Genomic DNA, 25305 nt, shown 5'->3' with positions numbered 1-25305 from the left:
ACTTCCCCTGACTCGGTCAAATTCCTTATTGTATATTTATAGCAACATAAACCTCTCCTTCCATGTACTTCTCAGAATTTGGTTTTTACATTTATTTCTGAAGTTATTTGGTTAATAACTGTCTCTATCAAAATTTGTAAGCTCCAAAAGAGTAAGGACCAGGTCGTTTTTGTATTCCACAGAGTTACCACATTGCCTTGCATGTGACAGGAGTTCAATAAGTCTTTGTTGAATGAACCGCGGTTACCTTCCTGCTCAGTGGTAGTTTTCATTTTCTTTTAGTGTCTCCTGGAATTTCTTCTATGCTTCTTGATTTTCATATGAAAACTTGGCTTTTCCCAAACATTGCCAACCAGGAAGATTTGCTTCATACCTTCTTCCCATCACCTCAACTCATTGTCAGTTTTCATGCTTCCATGAGCTAGTTTTGTTCCTTCATTGCTTGATGTCTTGATGTCTTTTCATTCAACAAAATAAACAAATCTTGTCATATTTTACCTTATTTTTCACTTCCTCTTTCTTTTCCTTCTTATTTTTTAAACTTCTAGATATGTAAGTGTCCACAGCCATTTTATATTTTTAAGAGCCTTACTGAGGTATAATTGATATGTTAAAGCATCACATATTTAATGTACACAGTTTGATAGGTTTGAACATATGCATACACCCATGAATCCATCTCCACAATCAAAGATTATAACCATATTCATCACCTGCAAACATTTCCTCCTGCCCCCTCTTGCCTTTGTGTGTGTGTGTGGTAAGAATACAACTCTCTTAACAACTGTTTGGTATACAACAAAGTATTGCTAACTATAGGTACTATGTACAACATAGTATAGTAGATCTACTATACATAGTAGATCTCTAAAACTTACTCATCTTGCATAACTGAAACTTTATTTCCTGTTGAACAACTCTCCACTGCAGAAGTGTGGCCAAGGCAGATCTTTGATAGTTAAGATTTCTATCAAAATTATCATTGTGGACTGAACTGTGCTCCCTAGCACCCACAATTCATATATTGAATTCTAAGCCCTGAATGCATTTGGAGATAGGGCTTTTAGTAGATAATAAAGGATAATGAAGTATAATGGCGGGATCCTAATCCAATGGGATTTGTGGTCTTACAAGTAGAGGATGAGCGTGATCTCTCTCTCCATACCATATGAGGACATAGCAAAAAGGTATGTCTATACCTACATCTACAAGCCAGGAAGAGAACTCTCACCAGGAACCATTGGCTGCCACCTTAATCTTGGACTTTACAGCTCCCAGAATTATGAGAAAATATATTACTGTTGTTTAAGTCACCCAGTCTTTGTTACAGTAGCTTAAGAAGATACGTTGCCATTGGTACTACATAAAAAGAATCCTTCCTCCTAGTAACTAGTGTACGCTGGCATCATGTTAAAGGAATATGTAACGTTTTAAACTTCAGTGTCTTTGTGTGTTGGGAAAATAATTTTAGCAAATTATTTTCTTTCTTAAAGAAAGCTGATTATTTCTCTAAATTTTATTAATTCATCCAAGGCCAGAACAGAGATTCATAGAAATATAATCCTCTTATTGTATTCTGTGTCAGGAAAAAACAATGCTATCAATATCCTTTCTCAAGGGAAAGATCTTGTATTGGAGGTCTTTTCCAAGTCATCTTCTAAGGAGTAAGAGTATAGGATTGAAGACCTTTCATGAAAGTCTTGTCTTTTGAGTATTTTATACCAGAAACGTCTTGGATAAAGTCCAGAGAAAAGTTTCAGACAGGAATCCCAGGTCCACATGGAAAGAAAACGTGCAAGCAATTTGAGGTTTGTGCTTTGGAGGTCTTTATACTATTTTCCCACGTCAATTTTAAAACAAGAAGCTCTTTAAATTTACACTGAGCCTGATCCTGCCCTCTGTGGCCCAAAGAGCACAAGTCTGTTGATGGGAGAGTAGCTTTACACACTGTTCTAAATATCCAGGGACCATCATAAAGTAAATCCTATATTTCAGTTGCTCTTCAGTAGCTGGGAATAAGAAGTGGGTTGGGTTGAATTACTCCAAGAATAATCAGGTATTTGTCCAATGGCCTAAGAAGAAACTTGTTCTTAACTACAGGCAAAAGAATAGCAATAGCTTGTCACCACTAAGAAATCCAGGTTTTTTGGAGGGTTAAGGGGACAGTAAACATAAGGATTTACTTACTGTCCATGTAAAGCTTATGGATCCCTAGGTGTGGTTTTCTGTAATATACATTTGCACTCACATTCTCCAGTTGCCATTCACGGACCTCTGTCAGGGCCTTGTGGCCTCTCCGCAAGGATTTGGCTAGTCTTTCACAGAGAAAAAGGTTCGATTTATTCTATGTTGTCTTGTTGTGTTGATCTCTTTCTGTTGGGGGCCAAAAGGGTCTTCCCAACAATTACATAACAGTTAATGTTCATTCTCTCAACAAATGTATTCAAACCTTAAAGCTCTCTACCAAATAGTAGAGCAATCAGATCATAGCAGGTCCACACCAGCAAAGTGAAATTAGTGTTCCAAGAGGCAACCGTTATATTTGATCATGTTCTAACAGGACAGTGAAAAATTTCAAGAGCAAATGTTGTTTTCTTTAAAGCATTTCCAAATAGAAAACTGCGTGTCAGTCATGAAAGAAAAACATTCCTTCACTCACAGGCCACTGAGGATCATATAAATATCTTTGCATCTGCTTCCAAAGGGTGACCACCACTGACACCCCTGGCAAAATGTTTTGTGAGGAACTCTCAGAAGAGTTCCTGGTATTTTCAGTGTGAGCTTGGTAGACATACTTGCAAAAACATTTGTGGATGCGGGGATGCAGTATTTTAAAAACATGTTGCTTTGGCTAAACTTGATAATCTTCAGCTGATATTGGGGATGTTTCTGTGTTTCTTTAACTCTTCACTAGGCCACTGGAGACTCTTCAGAGCCTTCCCTTTTTCAGGTCTCATGTTTAAGTATTAAGTCCAAAGGAATAGCTTTCCCAACATTTAATAGCCCTTTCCCAATCAATTGGCATGAAGCATTTGTTTTGTTTTTGCACCAAATTTTGATGTTTATATAGTGGGACAGCTGAAGGAGTCTATTTTATTGCGGTTCAGGAATAATTCCTTTTGTTCGAATCATAAGTATTCAAGCAGGCAACAAAGATCACACATTTATATCACAGTTAAATGGTCTATGGACAAATCATTCATCATGGTCCCCATCAGATAATATTTATTAAACAGCTGCATGAAGTCGCAAAATAACTCTTACTAATTCATGAAAACTGTAGTTACCTTGTTGTACTAATATATCTTTTTTTGCCTATATTATTTATTCTATACATTACCACCAGAATTATGTAGCTTTTGTTTATGGGGTTACTTTTAGCAGCTGAATGTGAAATGGGATAAATACAGATGCACTAACTTCAGAGGGTACTTTTTAAATAAAGAAAAATACTATGTGAATACTGCTAGTTTGTAGTTAAAATCAAAATAAATATTTCCACTGAATTAAAACACAACAATAAGTAACACTGTCAAGTTGTTTTAGTTATATATTTCAAAGTTACAGATGCTTATTAAAATGAGACAAAAATAATAATATTATTTAGATTCTTTACATCTTGATAGGGCCTGACTTAGTCAGCTCAGGCTACTATAACAGAATACCATAGACAGGGTGGATTCTAAACAACAGAAATGTATTTCACATAGATCTGGAGGCTGAGAAGTCCAAGATCAAGGTGACAGCAGGTTTGGTATCTGGAGAGAGCCTGATTCCTGGTTCACAGATGGTTCACACTTTGCCCTGTGTCCTCATATGGTAGAAGGAGCAAGGAAGCTCTGCAGGGTCTCTTTTATAAGGGTACTAATCCCATTTATGAAGGCTTTGCCCTTACAACCTAAACATTTACCAAAGGGACCAACTCCTAATACCATAACATGGGGATTAGGATTTCAACATATGAATTTGAGGAAGACACAAACATTCAGTTTATAGCAAGGCCTAATGAAAATTTGTATTTATTCTGTACAATATTGTATTTTATTAATGTGCAGTAATTCTTTGTATTCTGTAATTTTTGTAATTTCAAAAGGTTCTAGTTTCCACCTCCAAATTAGAATCTGTTAAATAATCCAAATTATTTAATCCAAATCCAAAATTTTGGTTTTCAATCTAACCATTTTAACTTACACTGTCTTTTAGTGAATAGTTAGTGACCCCCTTAAAATAAGTTTATATCATAAGTTTTAAAATATAATAATGAAAGTTTAGAAAAAAATCTTTGACATAATTGTTCAAATGAGGATTTTATGATAGCTACTTTTAAAGTGAAAGATTCTTTCATTAAATCTTGCTGGGAACCTCTGCAGTTGAGGTGCAAAGTTAGTACAACAATTCAGATCTCTGAACTTGACACTGAAGTTCTAGTGTATCAATCAGCAGTGAACTATTTTCCTCAGTATTCTTATATAGGTACTCTTTTCTCTGACCTAGGGTTTTTGTAATATAGATATTTCTTTTCACAGGGACTCCTAAAATTTGAAAACTTTACCCTCAAATTAGAAAAATTTTAATCTTCTACTAGCTTTTAAATTGTATCATTCCTCTTTTTTCATTGTTTAGGTTGATGTCTGGAAAATCATACTAGAGTCCAAGGAGCTCAGTGTGTTAATCTCTGATGGGCTTAGCCTTGAACTAGATACTTAGTGAGATGTGATAGGCCCATATCTAGCCAAAGGTGGCCCTGGTTGACTCATCAAGACTGGATCCTTTGGTTACAAGTTCACAGTGCTAAAATAGTACTGAGAGGAATGGATCAGTAATACACGAATAAAACAAAACACACACAAATAGCTAAGAAAGTAAGAGAGCTGTAGTACCCAAGTCAGGCAATGAAATCTGTGATTAGTAGAAGTGCTTTTGCTCTGGCTGCCCTAACTCTGACCTTCCTCCCATTGTCAGTATTCTGAGTCCTAACTGAGGTCACAAATTTGCTGCCCAGGAGCTTGTACCCAAGAAGTGGGGGAATCAAAACTTTTCTTCTTAAAATGTTAAGCTAATGAATTGATAGATTCCTGGGGACATTCGTTTTGTCTTCTTTCACATCATAGTTTTATAATTAGAATGATATATGTCAGTACAAGCTTGAACTTTTACCTGTTTTAGAGTTGTCACCCTTTAAAGACTTCCCACACATACTCATTTTCCTCAAATCATGTAACAATCAACTCAAATCATCAGAAAAATAGCTTAGTAGCATTTGTTTTAATGAAATATAGTTCTAACCCTCAGAACCTATGAAATCCATCTTATTTTCTATTTCATCAAAGAACTTCAGGTAATATTAAAATCATAATGAACTTGGTTAAACAGCACCAACTTCTTCTACAGAAGTCATTTCTCTCAGTCCAAAATTTTTGTTCTTCCTAAATCAATATATATTACCAATATCAATACATATAAATTCTCGAAGCCATCAACTCTCAATGACCATTCTATAGGTCAGTCTCTGGACATTTTCTCATGTCCATTTGAATTTCCTTTTAATTTAGGATATTTCTGAGCTGCATTTCTATTCCCTAAAGTAGATACATAAGAAATAAAAACACATTTTAAGATGAGCTGAAGAAGAGATTTGTTTTTAAAAAGAAGAGTTATTAAAAGGGCAATTTTTGGAAATCTGTACATAAAACATTCTAGTGATTGGGATGGTCATTAATTAATCCTCCTTTTTTTTCCACAAAACTTCACAGAATAACTCCAAACTTAGGCTCTACTTAGTTTGCATGGAACTCAATGAAATAAAGCATTCAGCCACATAAGGTAGTAATTATTTGTAAGAAAGAAAGAAATTTAAAATAAAGTTAAAGAGCCACTTTAAAAGAAGTTATGCCATTAAATATGGAACACTATTATAGACATCCCTAGACTCTGAAGGCATGTCTAATTCTAACCTCTCCTTTGGAGAAATGATGCACCGAATTCCAGAATGGGTGAATCAAAGATATTTATTTATTCACTTCTTAAACTAACCTAGAGGCTGTCAACTTGAGTTTTATGCAGAGGCACCTTGAATAACCACTTAGGTTATAAAGGTAATTGGGGAGTTTACATGGAAACAAACATTTTCATGAATGTTTTGAGAAGGTATATGAATTTTAGTTGCTCCAGAATATTTTGAGTTATATTTTATGCAAGTGAGTAAACCTTAAGACAAAAGACAAGAGTTCAAGTTGTGGTATATTTAATTTTGTACTTCAAAATTTTTCTTACTGAGATTTTCAGGATCTTCATGAAGTATGGTAAAGCACTGCAGCTGGACTAGGAAAAAGGCAACAAATAAATCTGCCTAGAAGCAAGTAATATTTCTTAAATGCCAACAAGTTGATTAAGAAGAAAAATGTAACATATCAGCTTAGAATATATTTATTATTTTAGAGGAAAACCACGGTTAATACCATTGCCAATTTTTTAACTATTTAAATAAACTAATTTTAGGAGTAATTATATAGTCATTTCAGAAATACTGTATATTTGGCATGTATAAGTTATAGTGACATATGGAAGTAAAATGCCTTTAAAGAATTTTTCAAGAATAAACTAATTTAGTGTTTGAATGAAAAGAATTGGAATGGAGATAGTAATAGTGACAAACTGATTTTTAAAAAATAACTCTGTTCTCTAGACTAGCATTAATTTTCTTTTTCGTACTTTTTTTAATGGCCAAACTTACGGCACAGTGCTAAAATTTCCCCACTTGGTCACTATATTATTTGTAGATGTTTTCCAATTTCAAAAGTAAGAAAAGTGATTTTTAAAAAACATATATGCAATACTTAAGCATTAATAAATAGAGAGATTTTACACCTATTGTTAATAATGAGTAGATAGATCCAGGGAATTTAAATATTATTAAATGATGCTTTTTAAAACAGGTCTAGATAAAGTCAAGCCAGAATGTTCTTTTTATAAGCAGAGAAATTCCATGGTTGAGTCCACCATGTTAATTCCTCCTTTCATTTGAGTGAGACAGTAGTGATAAATTGAATTTTTTATTCCATTCAATTATTATAAAAATTATGTGACAGAAAACCCTGCTAATAAAATGCAAGTGAACTCTAAGAGGTAGATGACAGATTGAAATATTTTATTTAAATTTATATTTCTTTTTACCAATAGCTCACAGTACTATGAATGACACGGATGTCCCTATGGAAACAACTGAATGCATTCAAGGTCAAGGAGAAGGTTACCGGGGCATCATCAATACCATTTGGAATGGAATTCCCTGTCAGCGTTGGGATTCCCAGTATCCTCACCAGCATGACATAACTCCTGAAAATTTCAAGTGCAAGTGAGTAAATTAGAGAAATATAAATTTCAGTAGGCCCTGTGGGAAATGAGGCAGAGTGGTTGCTTTTTACTAATTTCTGTGTGAGTGATCCTTAAACTTTAGTGTGCCTAGGGAAAATTCAGCAATGAAAAGGCAGATACATCCCCCCAGAGACTTTGATTGCTCAGGTCTGAAATTTGGACTTGAAATAATACATTTTAACAAGCACTCTTGGTGATTCTGAATCAGATGGTTGATGTACCATCCATGCTTTGGGAAACACATCCCTAGGTTTCTGATCACAGCTTTGCTCTTGCAGGTCTATTTAATAAACCTATTAGTGGTAATGATAACCAGGCAAGTTTCAAACTAGTGCCTTCTTAAATTTTCATATTAACTTTAGGGGAGATTACAAGGCACACCTTGATTTCAACCAACATTGTAAACTGATGAATTTTCAGCCTTGAAAAAAATTATTTTTAAAATTTTGAATGAGTGATTTTTATTGTTTCTAAATTTTCTTTAAAAAGTGGGGAAATACAACAGCTGTTTAGATGAACCAAGCCGAAGAAACTGACCTTGAATATCAGTTACAGAGCTGTTATGTTCTTCTCCATGGCTGCTTTTCTTCACCACTTGACTTCTGTTAGACAGACAGCCACAGTGCCATGTGTTTTTAAATTGCCCACCTTGTTATTAGGAACATAAAATGATTGCTTTTAAAATTTATAACACACGTGTCATTCATAGTGGCTTTGCTGAAATAGCACCTATAAATAACATATATTGCCTTTATGTAACTGGCTTTTAATAAGAGAGCTTAACATTTCAAGATGGAGAACTATGAACATTAGTTGGCCCATCCACTGGAGAGGGGATATAGTCTACGGTTTTTTATTTTATTTTTAGATTTTAAAAGCCAATTCAGAGTTCTTTGCTTAGACAGTAAATATTCATCTGTTATGTTTTTAAAATTATTTTATAATAACAAATTTATAGTTGCCACTCTGGGGTTTATTTCCTTCATTTTCTTCACAGCAATTCACTCTCTATTTCTGACCCATGTGTTTCATACCTCAGAAATAAACATAAAAGCAGAGAGAGAAAAGAAAATGAGAAACGAATAGCTAAGGGAGACAAAGGAGACAGTGTCAGTGCCATGCACACTTTTTGTCAACTTCTAATGACTGGTAATACTCAAGTTAGAGATTGTGTATGTGTAAGTACCCAAACGAACCTCATCTGTAAGAAAAACAGATAATAATTATAGAAATTGAATCCACACATTTCACAATTAAAAATGATCAAAAGTTTAGCTTACATGTTATTGGAATTTAAGCCATTCTTTCTTAATTGGTTATTTAGTCAAGGTAACCAAACATAAATGTCAAACAACCAAAAAGTGAGCTGTGTTATAAAACTGATAAAATCTGACTCAACATTTTACTCAGAGTATTGATGCCTTTACTGTTTGTGGGCTAGCAGAGAATGGAATACTGGTCGGGTATCTCTGGTTGTACTAAACACGATATGCCCCAAAACTGAGACTCTTTACAAATGACGATCTTTAAAACACTATTTGTAGGGCAGGAATAGAGACGTAGACATAGAGAACGGACATGTGGACACAGGGTGGGAAGGGGAGGGTGGGACAAATTGGGAGATTAGGTTTGACATAAATACACTATCATGTATCAAAGAGATAGCTAGTGGGAATCTGCTGTATAGCACAGGGAGCTCAGCTCCGTGCTCTGTGATGAACTAGATGTGGGGCGGGGGGAGGGAGGGAGGGAGGGAGGTCCAAGGGGGAGGGGATACAGGTATACATATAGATGATTCACTTCATTATACAGCAGAAACTAACACAACATTGTAAAGCAATTTTACTCCAGTCAAAACAAAACAAAACAAAACAAAAACACTATAACTGAACAATACTGCCTGTGGTGAATGTACATGAATCATATAATCATTAATTCGCTTTAATAATTATAAACACTTCTCTCTTCAAGTGAAGGAAAAGAACTTAGAAAAAATATTTGAGCAAACCTTGACTCTCATTCTTGCTTAATCTAGATTAATGAGGTGCTTCTAGATATAGATTATAAAAGCAGGCCTAAACTAAGATTTTTGATAGCCTCAGATCTCTGTTTAATTATCTTGCCTTAAATTAACAACTTGAAATAATTTAACTAAGCAATTATTCATCTAAAATTGCAAATTTGCGTACACTTTATGTAAAATTCAATGCACGTATTTTGTACTGACAGTTTTTTTAAACATGAGTATAAATTGGTCAGAAGAAAGAAAAGGTTTTCTTCATCTTTCCAGTTAATAATTTTATAAGAAGGGTAAAGGCTTGAATATAGGTTATAAATAAGAATATTTGCTATACAATGGCCTTAGCTACTGGCATTCACTGTTCTTACAACCTTAAATAACAGTTGTGTCAGGACCTATTTTGGCTAGATAAACTATTACCTGTTGATTTTGTAACCAAACTCAAGCTTCTTCTTTAAAAACTTTTCAGTTTCTAATGGTCAATTTGGATAGTAATAAAAGTGTAGTATTTTTAATTGGGCCTAAATGAAATAAATAATGTACCTTCCAATAGACTGAATATTAAATTTGTTAAATTATTAGCAGGGATTTACGAAAAGAAAGTACATGCTTTCTTCAAATTAGAGAGCATTATCAGGAGAGCAAATCATAAATTCCACATTTTATTTAACATGAACCTTGCATTAAGGTAAAATCCTTTTATATACAGATGATATTAGTTTAGACTTTTTCCTTATTGTGAACTCTAAATGTCTAACTATATCACTGGTAAAATAAAGGAAGTACATGTATTACATGGACAACTTTTTCTATAGTTAGGTTATCTATATTATAATTAGGATTTAATTTTACAGAAATATAAAATTGCATGTTGTAATCTCTAAATCAAGAAAGAACTACGTTGGAATTAAAAGAAATCTATGTAGTGAATTAAATAAATCAAAGAAATACAGAATTTAAAGAAGAAATATCTGTCATGTGTTTTGTGGCAAATGTTTGAATAGGTGGAACTTCATTTTTAAACAAGAGAAATTAAAGACTACTAATTATAATAGCCTTTCTTCTGTAAAGAGAATGTGTTTCTACATTATATACAGTCCATGAAAAAGTAATAACAGACCAGTTTTTAAAAATTGTAACAGTTGAGAGTCCACGTCTTGAAAATGAGTGAGAAGAATGAAGTGGTACTATTTCTCTCTTTCAAGAAGCAGTAGTGTTTGTGTGAAACTCCAGGTCTGTGGAAGAAAAAGAATTCTGACATCTGACAGCATTTTATTTCAGTAATGTGGGCAGTGTCAGTTGTGTATGCTGAATTCTAAACTGTTATAACTATCCTAAATCTAAAACGTAGGGCTCTATTTATAGAATGCATACATTCTAGGATTCTAGAAATGTAATAACACTGACTTCACCAACGTAAGAAACCCTGGCAATTTACATTAACATGTTTATTCTCAATAGGGACCTAAGAGAAAACTATTGCCGAAATCCGGATGGGGCTGAGTCACCGTGGTGTTTTACCACTGATCCAAACATCCGAGTTGGCTACTGCTCCCAAATTCCAAAATGTGATGTGTCAAGTGGACAAGGTAATAGCTGACATTTTGCAGTGTGGGCATGATTAAATTCAGTGGAAATGCCTAAATGGAGTACACATTACAGCAGAAGACTTATTTTCGGTTGCACTGTTAGCAAACAAAGTCACCAAGCCTGAAGTTGGATTTCTTTTATATATTAATTTGTTCAATATCCCTTTATTTATTTGAATGTATACTAGTGCCAGGGACAGTTTTAGGCACTGTGGATATACCAGTAAACAAAACAAAATTCTCTGACCCCATTGAACTAATGTCCAGCAAACAAAAACAAGCAAAATTAAAATGTAGGTGGGGGGCTTCCCTGATGGCGCTGTGGTTGACAGTCCGCTTGCCGATGCAGGGGACACAGGTTCGTGCCCTGGGCCGGGAAGATCCCACATGCCGCGGAGCAGCTAGGCCCGTGAGCCATGGCCGCTGAGCCTGTGCATCCGGAGCCTGTGCTCCGCAACGGGAGAGGCCACAACAGTGAGAGGCCCGTGTAAAGCAAAAAAAAAAAAAATAATAATGTAGGTGGGGATAGTAAGTTAGCTTGTGTAAGTGCTAGAGAGATAAATGTCCCAGAGTTAGAGGGAGGAGGATGTTGCTATTTTATCTTTTAATGGTCTGAGAAGATCTTACATATTAAGGTAACATTTAGGGAGAACCTGAAGTAAGTCAGGGAGCAGCATGTGCCACGTGCACATACTTGTAAAGAGCATTCTAGGTAGAGGAAACTGCAAATGAAAATGGCATGAGATGGGAGAGTGCTTGAAAAGTTAAAAGAAAGAAACAGCGCATCATTGTGTCTGGTACAGAATGAGCAAGGTTAGAGAGCAACTGGGCTAAAATTCCATAGGCCTAGTAGAAATTGGAAGGATTTACACTTCTATTCTGAAAGGGGAGAGACTCTGTTGTAGGATTCTAAGATGGGAACTAAATGATCTGTCTGACTTAAATTTTAACTGGATGACTCTGGCCGCATTATGAAAAATAGCCAGAACTCCTGACAAAGGGCCAAAACAGGGGAATCAACTGAATGATTGCTTCAGTAATTTAGGCAAGAGACGAGAGTGATGTGGACTGGGGTGTTAGTAGTAGAGATGATATGTAACAGTGGGATTTGGGATAAATCACCATTGTGCTTGGAAACATAGACACCATTGAAAATAATTGTTTCAGGGAGCAGTGGTTGAGAAAAGTCACATTGAAATAGGTTTAAAAAATCATTTGTCAAAAATTAATAATAATGGGCTCTGGGCATTTATTGGTATATAATGAATTAGGAGTTACGATTTTTAAATATCACATTCTTTCACATAAATTTAATTATGATGGTCATGGCCATGGTCAGTCCTAAATCATTCTAAAAAGTCCAAGCCAAATTTAAAACTCTATTTCATGGATTTATTGCCCTGTACATACTTCTTCCATCCCCTGACTTTCCTCAGTGCCATTTTTTGTGAACAACTCGGAAAACAGTTGTAGAGGGAAGAAGAGATGAGTCCCTTTTCAATCAATTTCACTCTTCTTGGGCAGACTTTAAAGGTCCGTTGGAAATAAAGTTGAAACCAATGATTAAGGAAGGTTTGGTACCAGCTGGATCTGCTTTGTCCCTGCCTTAGTCATTTAAACAATTATTGATAATTTCTGAGTGATAGAGGCAAGTGAGAACAATTGTTTTATAAGCTTCTGATGTGTATTAAGATGCTTTTATGTACATAAATATCACTTATCAAAGATCAGGTAATAGAATATGAGGATTTGGGGTTTTGAAAGTTAAGCTGATGTTATTGCTTACATAATAGAGCTGCACATTAACAGGTGAAGAAATTAGCTTTAGGGAATTTAAATAACTTGCCTGAACTCTCAAATTAGCACAACTGTGAGTCACTCAAATTCTCCTTAAAATGACCTTTCCATTACTCCATGCTTTCTCCTTTTCATTAATACTTTAACAATATATTATATTCCTTTTCTTTAACAATATATTATACCTGATTTATGCAACAATGTGCTAGGCTCTGTGGGGCAATTTGAAAATGAATAAGTCCTACTTAAGAGACACTGTTAGCCAATTCAACATACAGCTGTGAAATTTTAACAGAGAGTTATGTCATTGTATAATACTGCCAAGCTAGTAGTATGGATTGTTACATATTTGATATGTATGCATGCAGGCACACACACACACACACAAAAGGATGTTGCTCTTATCCTTCTCTATATAGAAGGAAATGTAAATTCCACATATAGGTTGATGAGTTAAAAACTTTTGCTCAAATCTTGCAACATATGATTTAACATATATATAAAAGCTCTTCCAGTTGGATATTAAATAACTCTGTTAAAAAAAAGAAAACTGAAATTGAAGAATTTCTTTAAAAATACTGATAAAACACAGTGTATTATACTATATAAGGTACATTTAAGGCAGAAAACAAAACACAATTCACAGCTTTAAATATTTATATCAATAATATACATAATGAAGACAGGGAAATGAAATTTCCCACTCAAAGAGGTAGAGGAAAAAGTAAAACAAAAGCAACACACGAAAGAAAACAACTAAGATAAAAGCAGACATTAATAAGGTAAAGAAAAGAAAACAGTAGAACTAATGAATAAAGCCAAATGATGATTCTTTGAAAAAATTAACAAAATAGACAACCACCAGATAACTGACTCAAGAGAGGAAAAATATATGAAATAATAATTATGAAGGCAGAAATAACCAGTGAAACAGGAAAACATGAGATTATTTTATACAACCTCATGTAAAAACTGAAAATGAAAGTTAAATGGGTAATATACTAGGATAATTCAAGTTATTTGAATGACCCTGATAGAGAAAGAAAACTTAGACTCATTCCTACAGAAGAGACATGGAAATTTACTAATAAAGTATTCCACCACAAACACATCATGCCTAGATGAATTCATAGACCAGGTGATCTCAATGCTACGTAAATTGCCCTGTAGCTTAACCAATGCAGTAAAATTTCCAAATTATTTTTATGATGGAATTATAATATTGAAACCTAAACATGATAAAGGTATCACAGAAGAAAACTATAGACTTATCTCATTTGTAAATATTAATAGAAAAATTTTAATGAAATTTGAGTGAACAGTTCAATAAAGAAATTAAGTAAATAATACATAATGATTGAGTGGAGTTTAGGCTGAGAACAAAAATGGTTCACTTTTAGAAAACCGTTAATATAATTCATCTTAGATGTAAGAAAAACAACCATATAACAAATCTTAATAGATTTTGAAATTACTGTGACAAAATTCATGCATTTTTCATAAAAGTACTCAAGAATCTGTGGAATACACACATACTTACACACACACCCATATATCCACTCATATATATATATATGTGTGTATATATATATATATATATATATACATATAGATATATAGATGTAGATGTAATCTCAGTCATAAAACCACCACTTACTTGATGCGAAAACATTAGAGGTATTCTTACTAAGGTCAAAAAGAAAACAAGAATGTCTAGCATTTCCTTTACTATTTAATATTGTAAATATAATTTAACATTATATTTCTCTTTAACATTACATTGTTGATATTATTTTTTACAATAAGATAAGAAGGCATATTTATTGATTGGGTAAAAAGGCAAAAGATTTTTGTGAAAATGATATAGTAATATACTTGGAAATCTGAATTCAAATAATAAAAAAAATCACTAAGGTAGCAGGATACACAATTAATATACAAATATTAATAGCATTCATATATGGTTTTGAAAATCTAATTAAAGAGAAAACTACATCTATAATAGGAAACAAAACTGAGAAAAACTTAGGAATAAACTTAGAAAAGTTGTTGAAATCTATGTAATTAAATTTTAAATTACTACTGAAAGCCCCAAATTGTACTTTAACATGTAGAAAAACATCCCTTGTTCTTGATATGAGAACTCAACATCATAAATACATCAATTCCACCTAAGCTAATTTGTAAATTTAATGTGATATTTTCTGATATCAAAAACTTCATTCTAAATTTTTCCTAGGAGAATAAACATGTAACTATACTAAGAAAAAACTTGAGAAAGAAGAGTGATGAGAGGTAAATAACCCTATCAGATGTTAAAATATTTTATAAAGAGTTTATAATTAAAAGAATGTAGTTCTAGCACATGAATAAATTGACAGAACACAGAATCCAAAAATAGACTCCTTACTGAGATTATATTTAAAATGTGGCACTATATGTCACTGGGTAAAAATAAACTTTTAAAATATAATAATGGATCAATAAAGTACCGTTTGGAAAAATAATAAAATTAAATCCATGCCTTACACCATACCTGAAAATAAACTCCAAATGGATAAGAGATGTAGTGTAAAAAGGGATACCATATATATACTAGAAGTAAACTTGGAAAAATGCCTTTATAACTTAGATGTGGTGATATGCTTTTAATTAACACTAAAAATCTAAAGGCAATAAAAGAAAAAAATAATAAGCTACATCAAAAACTTGCCATGGCAAAAAACATAAACAAACCCATCATATTTAAATTCAAAAGACAAATTTGGAAATAAGTCTTAAAATGTATATCACAGATAAAGATAAATATTTTTAATATATAAAAACTGTGAAAGTGAAAAGTATGGACCAAAAAATTAAATAATGGACAAAATACATGAACAGAAAGATTTCTTTAGAGAAAAATATAAAAATTCCCTTAAATACATGAAAATTATGCTTAAATTCACATGTAACAAGAAAAAACTAAAATATAAGTGTTGAGATTTTTCATAATATGAGACTTTTATTTCTCACATATAAATTCACAAAAATTCAAAAGCTTGACAACACTATCTTGGCAAAGCTGTATGGGGAAATTAACTCTCATGCTTTGCTCTTGGGAGTGCAAAATGATAAAACTCCTTATGGAACAGACTATTACAATAATTAAATTACATATACATTCACCTTTTGGACCAATAATGCACTATTTGAATATACAGCTCCAATAATATGCAAAAACATATGCACGAGTTTTTTATTGCAGCATTTTCTGTACTAGCAAAACAACCCAAATCTACTCTGGCGAAATCACACAATGGAATACTGCAAATTTGCAGAAAGAATGATAAAACTTTTCATGAACTAATATGAAGTGATTTTCAGGTATATTATTAATTTTAAAAAAAACAAAGCGCTAAAATATATATTTGGTATTCTATTAGTAATAAATAAAGGGATTTACTACTAGTAATAAAGAATGGGATATAATAATACATATATAGAATATATATTCATATAATTATATATTTATATTACATATGTATATGTGTGTGTGTGTGTGTATACATCTTTGCCAAAAAAGTTAAAAAAAAAAAAAAAGAAAGAAATATAAGAGCCATAAACAAGAAACGAATGAAATTGGTTACTTGTAACGGTGGGTAGTAGTGGGTAGAAATATGACACAGAAGCAAGAGGGAAAATGAGAACACTCTGAATACACAATTTCATATAGTTTTGACTATCAACCAATATTAATGTTTTAATAATGTTTTAAATGTTCAAAAAGTAATCTCAAGAAAGATGGAAAAAAACACAGAAATGTGCCTATCTGTGTATCAAATAGATACCATTACTACAGAATTTAGAAAAAAATTCCAAATAATTTTTAAACACAATTTTCTGACTATATATAGCCTCACTGGAATACATTTAAAGTTAGATAACTTTAAATACCTTTTGAACTTTAAAGTGTAATTTTGCTATATTAGGATGTAGCAGCTTTAACATTATTTTGTGTGCATTGGAGAATTCAGAAAATGAGGAAAGATACTGATGTTACCTAGAATCATGGTTCTCACTATGGGAGAAGAAATACACAAATGAAGAGGAGACAAGGAAGAACTCTGGTGCTAGACTGGAGTCAGAGGGATCAGTTACTCATGAAGACATACACACACACACACACACATGCACACACTTCCCAGCTCTATCAAATGAAAGGGACTAGAAACAATGGTACCAAATAGCAATGAGCACACATAGCACCCACGTCTTCTCCTTACCTTTCATCACTAACATAAACAATGGCTCCTTGGTGAAATTGAAGATTCCAGGCCTGGGGCAAGAAAAACATAAAGTGAAGCTGGAATATCTTATGCCAGCAAGTTAATAAGTGCTCAAAATTTATGTCTTCCTCTCAAAAACCCATAACCCAGATCTAATCATGAGGAAAATATCAGACAAACCCAACTGATGGACATTTTACAAAATACTAGTTCTCCTTAAAACTGTCAGGATCATCAAAAAACAAAGTCTGAGAAAACTGTTACATCTAGAAGAGCCTTAAAAATCATGACAGTTAAATGTAAGGTGGTGTCATGTGGGATCCTAGGACACAAAAAAGTACACTAGGAAAAAACTAAGAATTTAAACAAAATATAGGTTTCTGTTAGTAATAATGCATCAGTATGGTAAATAGTTGTGAGAAATCTATCATACTAATATAAGATAGTAAAAGTAGGGGAAACTATGTGGTATATTAGAATTTTCTGTACCAACTTACAACTTTTCTGTAAATTAGAAACTATTCTAAAAAAAAGTTTGCTAAGAAAAGAAACACCTAGCTCATATTCAAATAAAATGGTGGTAGTGGTAAGGAGGATCTCTTTCTCTAATACAGAAAACACAGGTGTAAAATCAAAAATGTATCAAAGAGCAGTACCAATATATCACATTGCACAACTGCTTTCTTCAGTAAGAAATTATCTGAAGAATTTACTACCTAACAGCCAAAAGTTTAACCTTTCCTAATGTAGAAAAAAATAGCACTGTCAGAGGAAAATATTTTAACTGATATATTCTGCATATGTACAAGAATTGGATTTTACAAATTTATGCTTTCTGAAAACAATTTTATTGTATATGGTAATGACTGATATATTATCTGTATCAAATCCTATCCTATTTGAGTTTTTCTATCTAAGTTCAAATTTATGGATATCAAAACATGACTATTGAATATATTATTATATTTCCTTTTTACTAAATTAAATAACTCCTGGACAAATTATTATTCATTTAAAAATTTTATTAGAATTTGTACCTATTATTTATTCTAATCACATAGCATATTTAAAACCAATGATAATACACTATGGCTTACCAACTTTAAACCAGAGAATAATCTTAATGTTAATGTACGTTTGTAGATAATATTTTATAGTTAAAACTACAGTTTTTATTCATATAAAAATCAGAATTCTTAAATAATTACTATTAAAATATGCAGGATTATTTCAAAATATGGAATAGTGTTTCTTTTCAAATGTAGAACTGCAACTTACATATTTGGAAGAACTTAACTTCTTTTTATTATTTTTTAAAATTCCAAATACGGACACTTCTATAAATGTTTAATAGAACGCAAACTGCTCAGTTGAGAAAAAGTGAAAAATAAAACCACATGGGAAATGATAAAAGACACAGGAACCATTTTAACATGGCTTCCATTGGCTAAAGATGGAACAATTTGAGCATCAAAATGAACAAAAGGAATGATAATGTATCATGCTGAATAAAAAGAGAATCCATGAGTCCATATTTACATTACTACTTCTACTAGTAGACTACTACTACCACTGCTACTACTACTAGTAGTAGTAATACTACTTAAATGGAAGGAGTAGAGGAGAAGGAAAAACTTTCATTTACAGAAGAATAACAAGAAAGAAAGAAAAGTAGGAAATAAAAAAATCATTTTAAAACCAGCAGAGTAATAAATGATTCATGCAAAATTAATCAAAGTATGCCTAAGCCATTTTGTGAAAATTTGTTTGGGAATAGGATGTAGTCAGCCTCAAAGGGCTCAAAATTTTTTTGTTTGTTTATCTTATATATGAAGAGAAGTTTTTCCTTTTTACCACTTAACCAAGTTATCAAACTCATCAACGATAATTGAACAAACTGACATCATGTGTCACATGAAATAATCCTGAAAAAAGGACAAAATATCACCTAGGCAATATTTCTGTATTTAACTTGATTTCATTCATGAGAAACTAATCAGGCAAAATGAAATTAAAGAGCATTTGTGAAACAGCTGGCTTGGATGACTCAGAATGTCAATCTCACGAAAGACAAAAATCAAAACACAACAAATGTGACTGGTATACGAGTGCTCATTATATCATTCTTGTGACTTTCCTGTGGAGTAAAATTTTTCAGTAGAAACTATTGGAAAATATATGTCACTCACAAAATTCTCATTTCTTTGGTGTCCCTAAGAGCCACTCACTTAATTTTTTTTGAATTTGTAATTTGATACATAAACTTTCATTTTAATGAAGAAGAAATTTGACTAAAAATAAAGATATTTTATGAGAGATAGTTAAGTGTCTTTGCTTTGTACAGATTTTAGTGCTTTAATTTTTATGTTGATTTTCATGAATTCATATGCTTGTAAAAGAAGTCTTTGTCCTATGCTCCCTAGTATTCATTAGTCTTTCCATATATTTTATGTTTAGATTGTTATCGTGGGAATGGCAAAAACTATATGGGCAATTTATCCAAAACACGATCTGGACTAACATGTTCGATGTGGGACAAGAACATGGAAGATTTACATCGGTATGTAAATTTCTTTCTTTCAATATATAGTATGTAGTGATAACAGCAGATAGGTATATTGAGGTACATTGGTATTTCTTTCTATTCATTTATATATTATAGTAAGCTAATAAAAACATTAGATTGATCGTTCTGTGCAACTCAATTTAACATTTTCTCTCTACATGGCAAACTTAAATAAACAATTCAAAGCAGTACATATGTATTGAGGATTTACTATGCGTTCTGCTGTGTAACAGGTGCCTCGGGAACATTAACAAAAAGAACATTAACATACATTTGGGCTTCACCTTTAAGCATGATATGGTCATACGGAGAAAACAATTACACAACTGGATAAGACATTGTATAATGAAACGCCAAATCTAGTGTTTCAAATAGTACATTATAGGATTATATTCTCATAATTATTTAATTATTAATATTAGTTTATAAAATTGATAAGTGACCATCTTCATGTATATATACACCTTAAAATTCCACTTAACTACTAAAAACATATTGAGACATGTTTCCTTGTATAGCTTTATTCTGATACACATGATTTTTCTATAATTAAAGAAATGGATATGTAATTGAAAAAAATCTATATATTTCAGAGAATTAGAGATTTTGACATTGGACATATTCACAACAAAAGCAGTTATCTTCCACTTGACCCCAGCAGCAGTGCTTGTGTGTTTGAAATTACAAAAGACGTATGAGACATAGTTGCAACATAGAACAGAGTTTTATTAAATATCCTGGAATATATACAGCAGGATTAAAAGAAAAATGGTAGTGTCATTTTTTTTTTTGCGGTACGTGGGCCTCTGACTGTTGTGGCGTCTCCCGTTGCGGAGCACAGGCTCCGGACGCGCAGGCTCAGCGGCCATGGCTCACGGGCCCAGCCGCTCCGTGGCATGTGGGATCTTCCCAGACCGGGGCACGAACCCGTGTCCCCTGCATCAGCAGGCGGACTCTGAACCACTGCGCCACCAGGGAAGCCCGGTAGTGTCCTTTAATAAAGTATCTACAACATGGTTGCTTTCTGTGAGTTGTTATCTCATTTGACCATCATAATCCTATATGGAAGATATTTCTGTATGTGTGAATAAAAATTTAAGGATCCAGAGAAGTTGAGTCATTTTGCTCCTGGTTCCACTTTAGTTTTAAAGTTCTTATTCTCTTTCAAAATCTACTCACTAGTGGATGATATTTTTTCGACTAATATACTTCACAAATAGTGATAGTTATAAAGCAGTGTTCTCTAACATAAATATGCAACTGACATATGTAATCGCACTTGTACTTTTTAAGTTTTCCAGTAGCCATACTTACAGAAGTAAAATTAAACAGGCAAATTTTTAAAATAATGTTTTTATTAATCCAATATTTCTAAAGCTTTTCATTTCAATATGTATCTAACATAAAAATTATTAATGAGCTATTTTACATTTTTATATTAAAGCTACAAAATCTGTTGTATATTTATAATTATAGCACCTTTCAATTTGGACGAGCCACATACTAGCTTTTCTGTGGTTACTCTGGCTAGTAGCTACTGTATTGGACACTGTAGCTCTAGGACTTCAAAGTTAAGCAGAATTCTGCCATCATGGATCTCACTCTAGTATGGAATGGCAGAAAACAGCAAATGCCAATGTCATATTAGAAAATCCATGAAAAAAGCATATTTTATGTTATGGGGCTGCAAACAAGTGACACCCACACTTAAATGGTCAGGAAGTTTTCCTACAGGAAGGGATGTTAGTTGGGACATACGTAATAAGAAGGAGCTAGTCAAAGGAAGTGTAGGAGGAAAAGTACATCACGCAGAAGAAATAACTTGTTCAAAAGCCCCAAAATGGAAGTGTATAAAAATCAGAAATAACTTTAATAAGGTTGAAACAGTATAATTTGGTTAATGTCCAGAGAAGAAATTCTCCAGTGGCAAAACCATACAGGACTCTGTAAGCTGTGTTAAGAAATTTGAAGAAAAAAGAAACAAAATTGAGTTATTTGTATTGAGGTGGATGGACCTAGAATCTGTCATAGAGCGTGAAGTAAGTCAGAAAGAGAAAAACAAATACCGTATGCTAACACACACATATGGAATCTAAGGGAAAAAAAAAAAAAAGGTCATGAAGAACCTAGGGGTAAGACGGGAATAAAGACACAGACCTACTAGAGCATGGACTTGAGGATATGGGGAGGGGGAAGGGTAAGCTGTGAAAAAATGAGAGAGTGGCATGGACATATATACAATACGAAACATAAAATAGATAGCTAGTGGGAAGCAGCCGCATAGCACAGGGAGATCAGCTCGGTGCTTTGTGACCACCTAGAGGGGTGGGATAGGGAGGGTGGGAGGGAGGGAGGTGCAAGAGGGAAGAGATATGGGAACATATGTATATGTATAACTGATTAACTTTGTTATAAATCAGAAACTAACACACCATTGTAAAGCAATTATACTCCAATAAAGATGTTAAAAAAAAAAAAGAAATTTGAGTTTTATCCTAAGCATTAAAGGAATTCATTCAAGAATTTTAAGCAAGAATTGGCATGATTAAAATTAATGCTGATTTCAACACTGATATTTTTAAAAGCATTTTTAGAAATATTGTGGGGTGGATCTAGCTCTTCACAGACTTGTGAAAGACAACTGTAACCAACTCTGCCTTCAGTGATTCCATATTAGAAGTCTGACAGTTTTATGGTGGAAGTAGTTACAGTTACACTACAGAAATATGCAAGAACAACAAATAAAGACCCTCTGCCCCCATACACACTTCAGAGTGCTAGTTGTTAAACATTTACCAGCGTACCACTGGAAACACGTCGCATATTTATTCAGGGATGCAATGGTTATAACTCAATTCATTGAGTTTAGGTTTGCCTTTGGAAATAGTTAAAAGTCATCTGGAACCAACTTGTAGGATACTGATGAATGATTAAGTTGCATGGTACCATTTTGGTTTAAGAACAAACTATGACTGAGTAAAGAGGTAACACTGTGTGGTGGTTTTGAACACTGACTCTGGAAAGAGCTGTGTGTTCAAACATTTGTTCTACAGCTTAAAAACCATGTGACCCTAGAAAAATTAATTGTCCTCTGTGGATTTCAATTTTGTCAAATACAAAATTGCATAATCTTCGAGCCTGTCTCATCAGGTTGGTCTAAGGGCATATATGTAAGTCATCTGTAATAGAATATGTCACATGGTAAGTATTGTATGTCTTTACTGTCATATTGGTCCAAAAAGTAAATCCAAGTTTAATAAGATAGCTCAAGTTTCTATGTTGAAGCTCTTCCCAATTTTTTAAAATGACACATTAATTATGTTCAAGCATGGTAGTAATTAGTAATCCAAAACAAATTAAGTTAGGATGTATAGTTTTCATGACATGGTCAGGATGGCCATGTGGAATTTGACTTCATTAATGTTACTGAGGTAAATGTAAATATTGATGTTATATGAGTGGGCATGGTCTTATAACATACAGTATTTTTGCTTTACTTTTGTAATAAATTTAGTTAAGATGTAAAATGAGAAAGGCTGAAGTGTTACTCAATTATCTGTCAAAAAATCATATTTTGTAACTATATGACCAATGAAATTTTAGAATTTAATAATTTTATTAGCACATTATTATTGTTTTCAGTGTATCTTCCAGTACGTTGTCATAGTAATGTTGCTAGTGATGCTTCTTTACATGTTTCTGAAACATGAAAAAAATACTTTTGCAATAGCTTGCATTTTCTATGCATTTTCTAACTTAGATCTTTGTCACAGGGGTATTGTTACCTTGCCAGTATAGTTATTAAATAGAAGCAAAGTCATAAAATCTTTTATCACTTTATCTATGCTGATTATTCAGCCTTATTCCTGAGTTAAAGAACATCCTTCCAAACTGCAAGAACAACAACAAAATAAGTCTCAAAAAAAAAAACCCCAAAATTCACAGCAGGTAGCTTGTGTTGTATCTGTAATGAAAGTTATGCACTAGGATTATATCTTCTTCGTGACATTTTGTTTCTCTTGGACAAGATGTGCATTTTGTGATGTTCAGAGTTTGTTGTTTATGCAGGCATATCTTTTGGGAACCAGATGCTAGTAAGCTGAATAAGAATTACTGCCGCAATCCTGATGATGATGCCCATGGTCCCTGGTGTTACACGGGGAATCCTCTCATTCCTTGGGATTACTGCCCTATTTCTCGTTGTAAGTATATTTTGTGATCTTTTTCAGGTGAACCATTTTAAATATACTGCATGCCCTCTAAAATGATACCTTAACCAGAGGTGGAAACAGTATAGGAGGGCTAGAGTTGATCCCAAAATAAGGATGCATTCCAGACAGCAACACACATACACACAACTTCATCTCTCCTCTAGACAAGGGGACAATCTGCTGACCTTTTAAAAGAGATTTTCCTCCCTCAGAAGATTTCTATTTGGAATTCAGAAGTAATACATGGCCATTGTTCTGACTGGGCTAGAAAGACCTCTCCACCCCCCACCCCACCAATAAATACTAACTGTTCAGCCTCTGAAACTAGCAGAGCTCTTAGCAAAGTCCCCAGCCCACTAACAGGTCCATAAACACATCAGAGATAGTTGTGCTTCCATTTTCTTCTCAGCTGTTTAGGCCAAGACTAAGAAGCCTGAAACATTCCATCTACTTCTCTGAGCCCAAGATGATTTTGTTTAAAAAGTATTAGCACATAAAGTAAAAGATATACGTAAAATGTATAATATATGTCTGATACACTTCATGTAAAAGAGCACCTATATAGCAATAAGTAAAAGATGAGATGATTCGAGAAAACTGAAGATGAATCTTCAAGAATAAACTTAATAAACAAATGAAAAGATATTAAAACTTAATAGTAAGAAAATATAATAATTATAATGAAAAGATAAAAGCATAAGAAATCATTTCCACCTATCAGGTTGGCAAATAAGAAGATGATTGCTAATGCCTAGTATTAGTGAGAACCTGGGTAATCAGACTCTCTCAATACTGTGCTGCTCTGTATACTGGGAAGCCTGTATTGAAGTCAGTTTGGGGAAACGTATCAGGATTTTCAACCTCTGCACGACTGACATTTTGTGCTGGAAAAACCTTTGTTACGGGAGGCTGTCCTATGCATTATAAGATGTTTGGTAGTGTCCCTGGCCTCTACCCACTAGATGTCAATAGCATCACCTCCACTGAGAACTGCTAAAGGAGAGTAATGTATATTGAGATGAAAATATATCCTCAATGTGTTATTGATTGAGTGAAAAAGACTTATAAAGCTCTCTTAGTAGCAAGAGACCATTTTACTGTAGTACATGTCTCACAGCTCTGTTTATAGCAGATATCTATTTTTTTTTTTTTTTGCGGTACGAGGGCCTCTCACTGTTGTGGCCTCTCCTGTTGTGGAGCACAGGCTCCGGACGCGCAGGCTCAGCGGCCATGGCTCACGGGCCTAGCCGCTCTGCAGCATGTGGGATCTTTCCGGACCGAGGCACGAACCCATGTCCCCTGCATCGGCAGGCGGACTCTCAACTGCTGCGCCACCAGGGAAGCCCTACAGCAGATATCTTTAAACACTATGTTAAACTGCCTTCTTGTTTAAAAAAGACTCGTTTTATATGTTCAATAAGAGTCCTGTTTTAAGAATATTTTTCACATGAGACAAGGCAGTAGCAAGTACCTTGAAAAT

At 33.4% G+C, this 25305-nt stretch overlaps 1 protein-coding gene across 3 annotated transcripts in view; it reads left to right on the top strand.

The window, feature by feature from the left end:
- The window catches only part of HGF (hepatocyte growth factor), an 80170-nt gene that overhangs the window by 41915 nt on the left and 12950 nt on the right, over positions 1-25305 (top strand). For 2 of the 3 annotated variants that reach the window (XM_029234119.1, XM_029234118.1), the window contains exons 8-11: positions 7180-7354; positions 10856-10983; positions 19506-19608; positions 23683-23816. In XM_029234119.1, coding sequence (XP_029089952.1) covers positions 7180-7354; positions 10856-10983; positions 19506-19608; positions 23683-23816 — 540 coding nt within the window. Of the gene's footprint in view, positions 1-1339; positions 1357-7179; positions 7355-10855; positions 10984-19505; positions 19609-23682; positions 23817-25305 lie in introns of all 3 variants that reach the window. The other variant, XM_029234117.1, reaches the window with a different exon arrangement.

The sequence above is a fragment of the Monodon monoceros genome, unplaced genomic scaffold (assembly GCF_005190385.1).
Source record: "Monodon monoceros isolate NGI ecotype Baffin Bay Population unplaced genomic scaffold, NGI_Narwhal_1 Super_Scaffold_2, whole genome shotgun sequence".
In the NCBI taxonomy this organism is placed as follows: domain Eukaryota; kingdom Metazoa; phylum Chordata; class Mammalia; order Artiodactyla; family Monodontidae; genus Monodon; species Monodon monoceros.
Note: the sequence above shows the minus strand (reverse complement) of the source record. Positions and strands in the feature narration are given on the sequence as shown.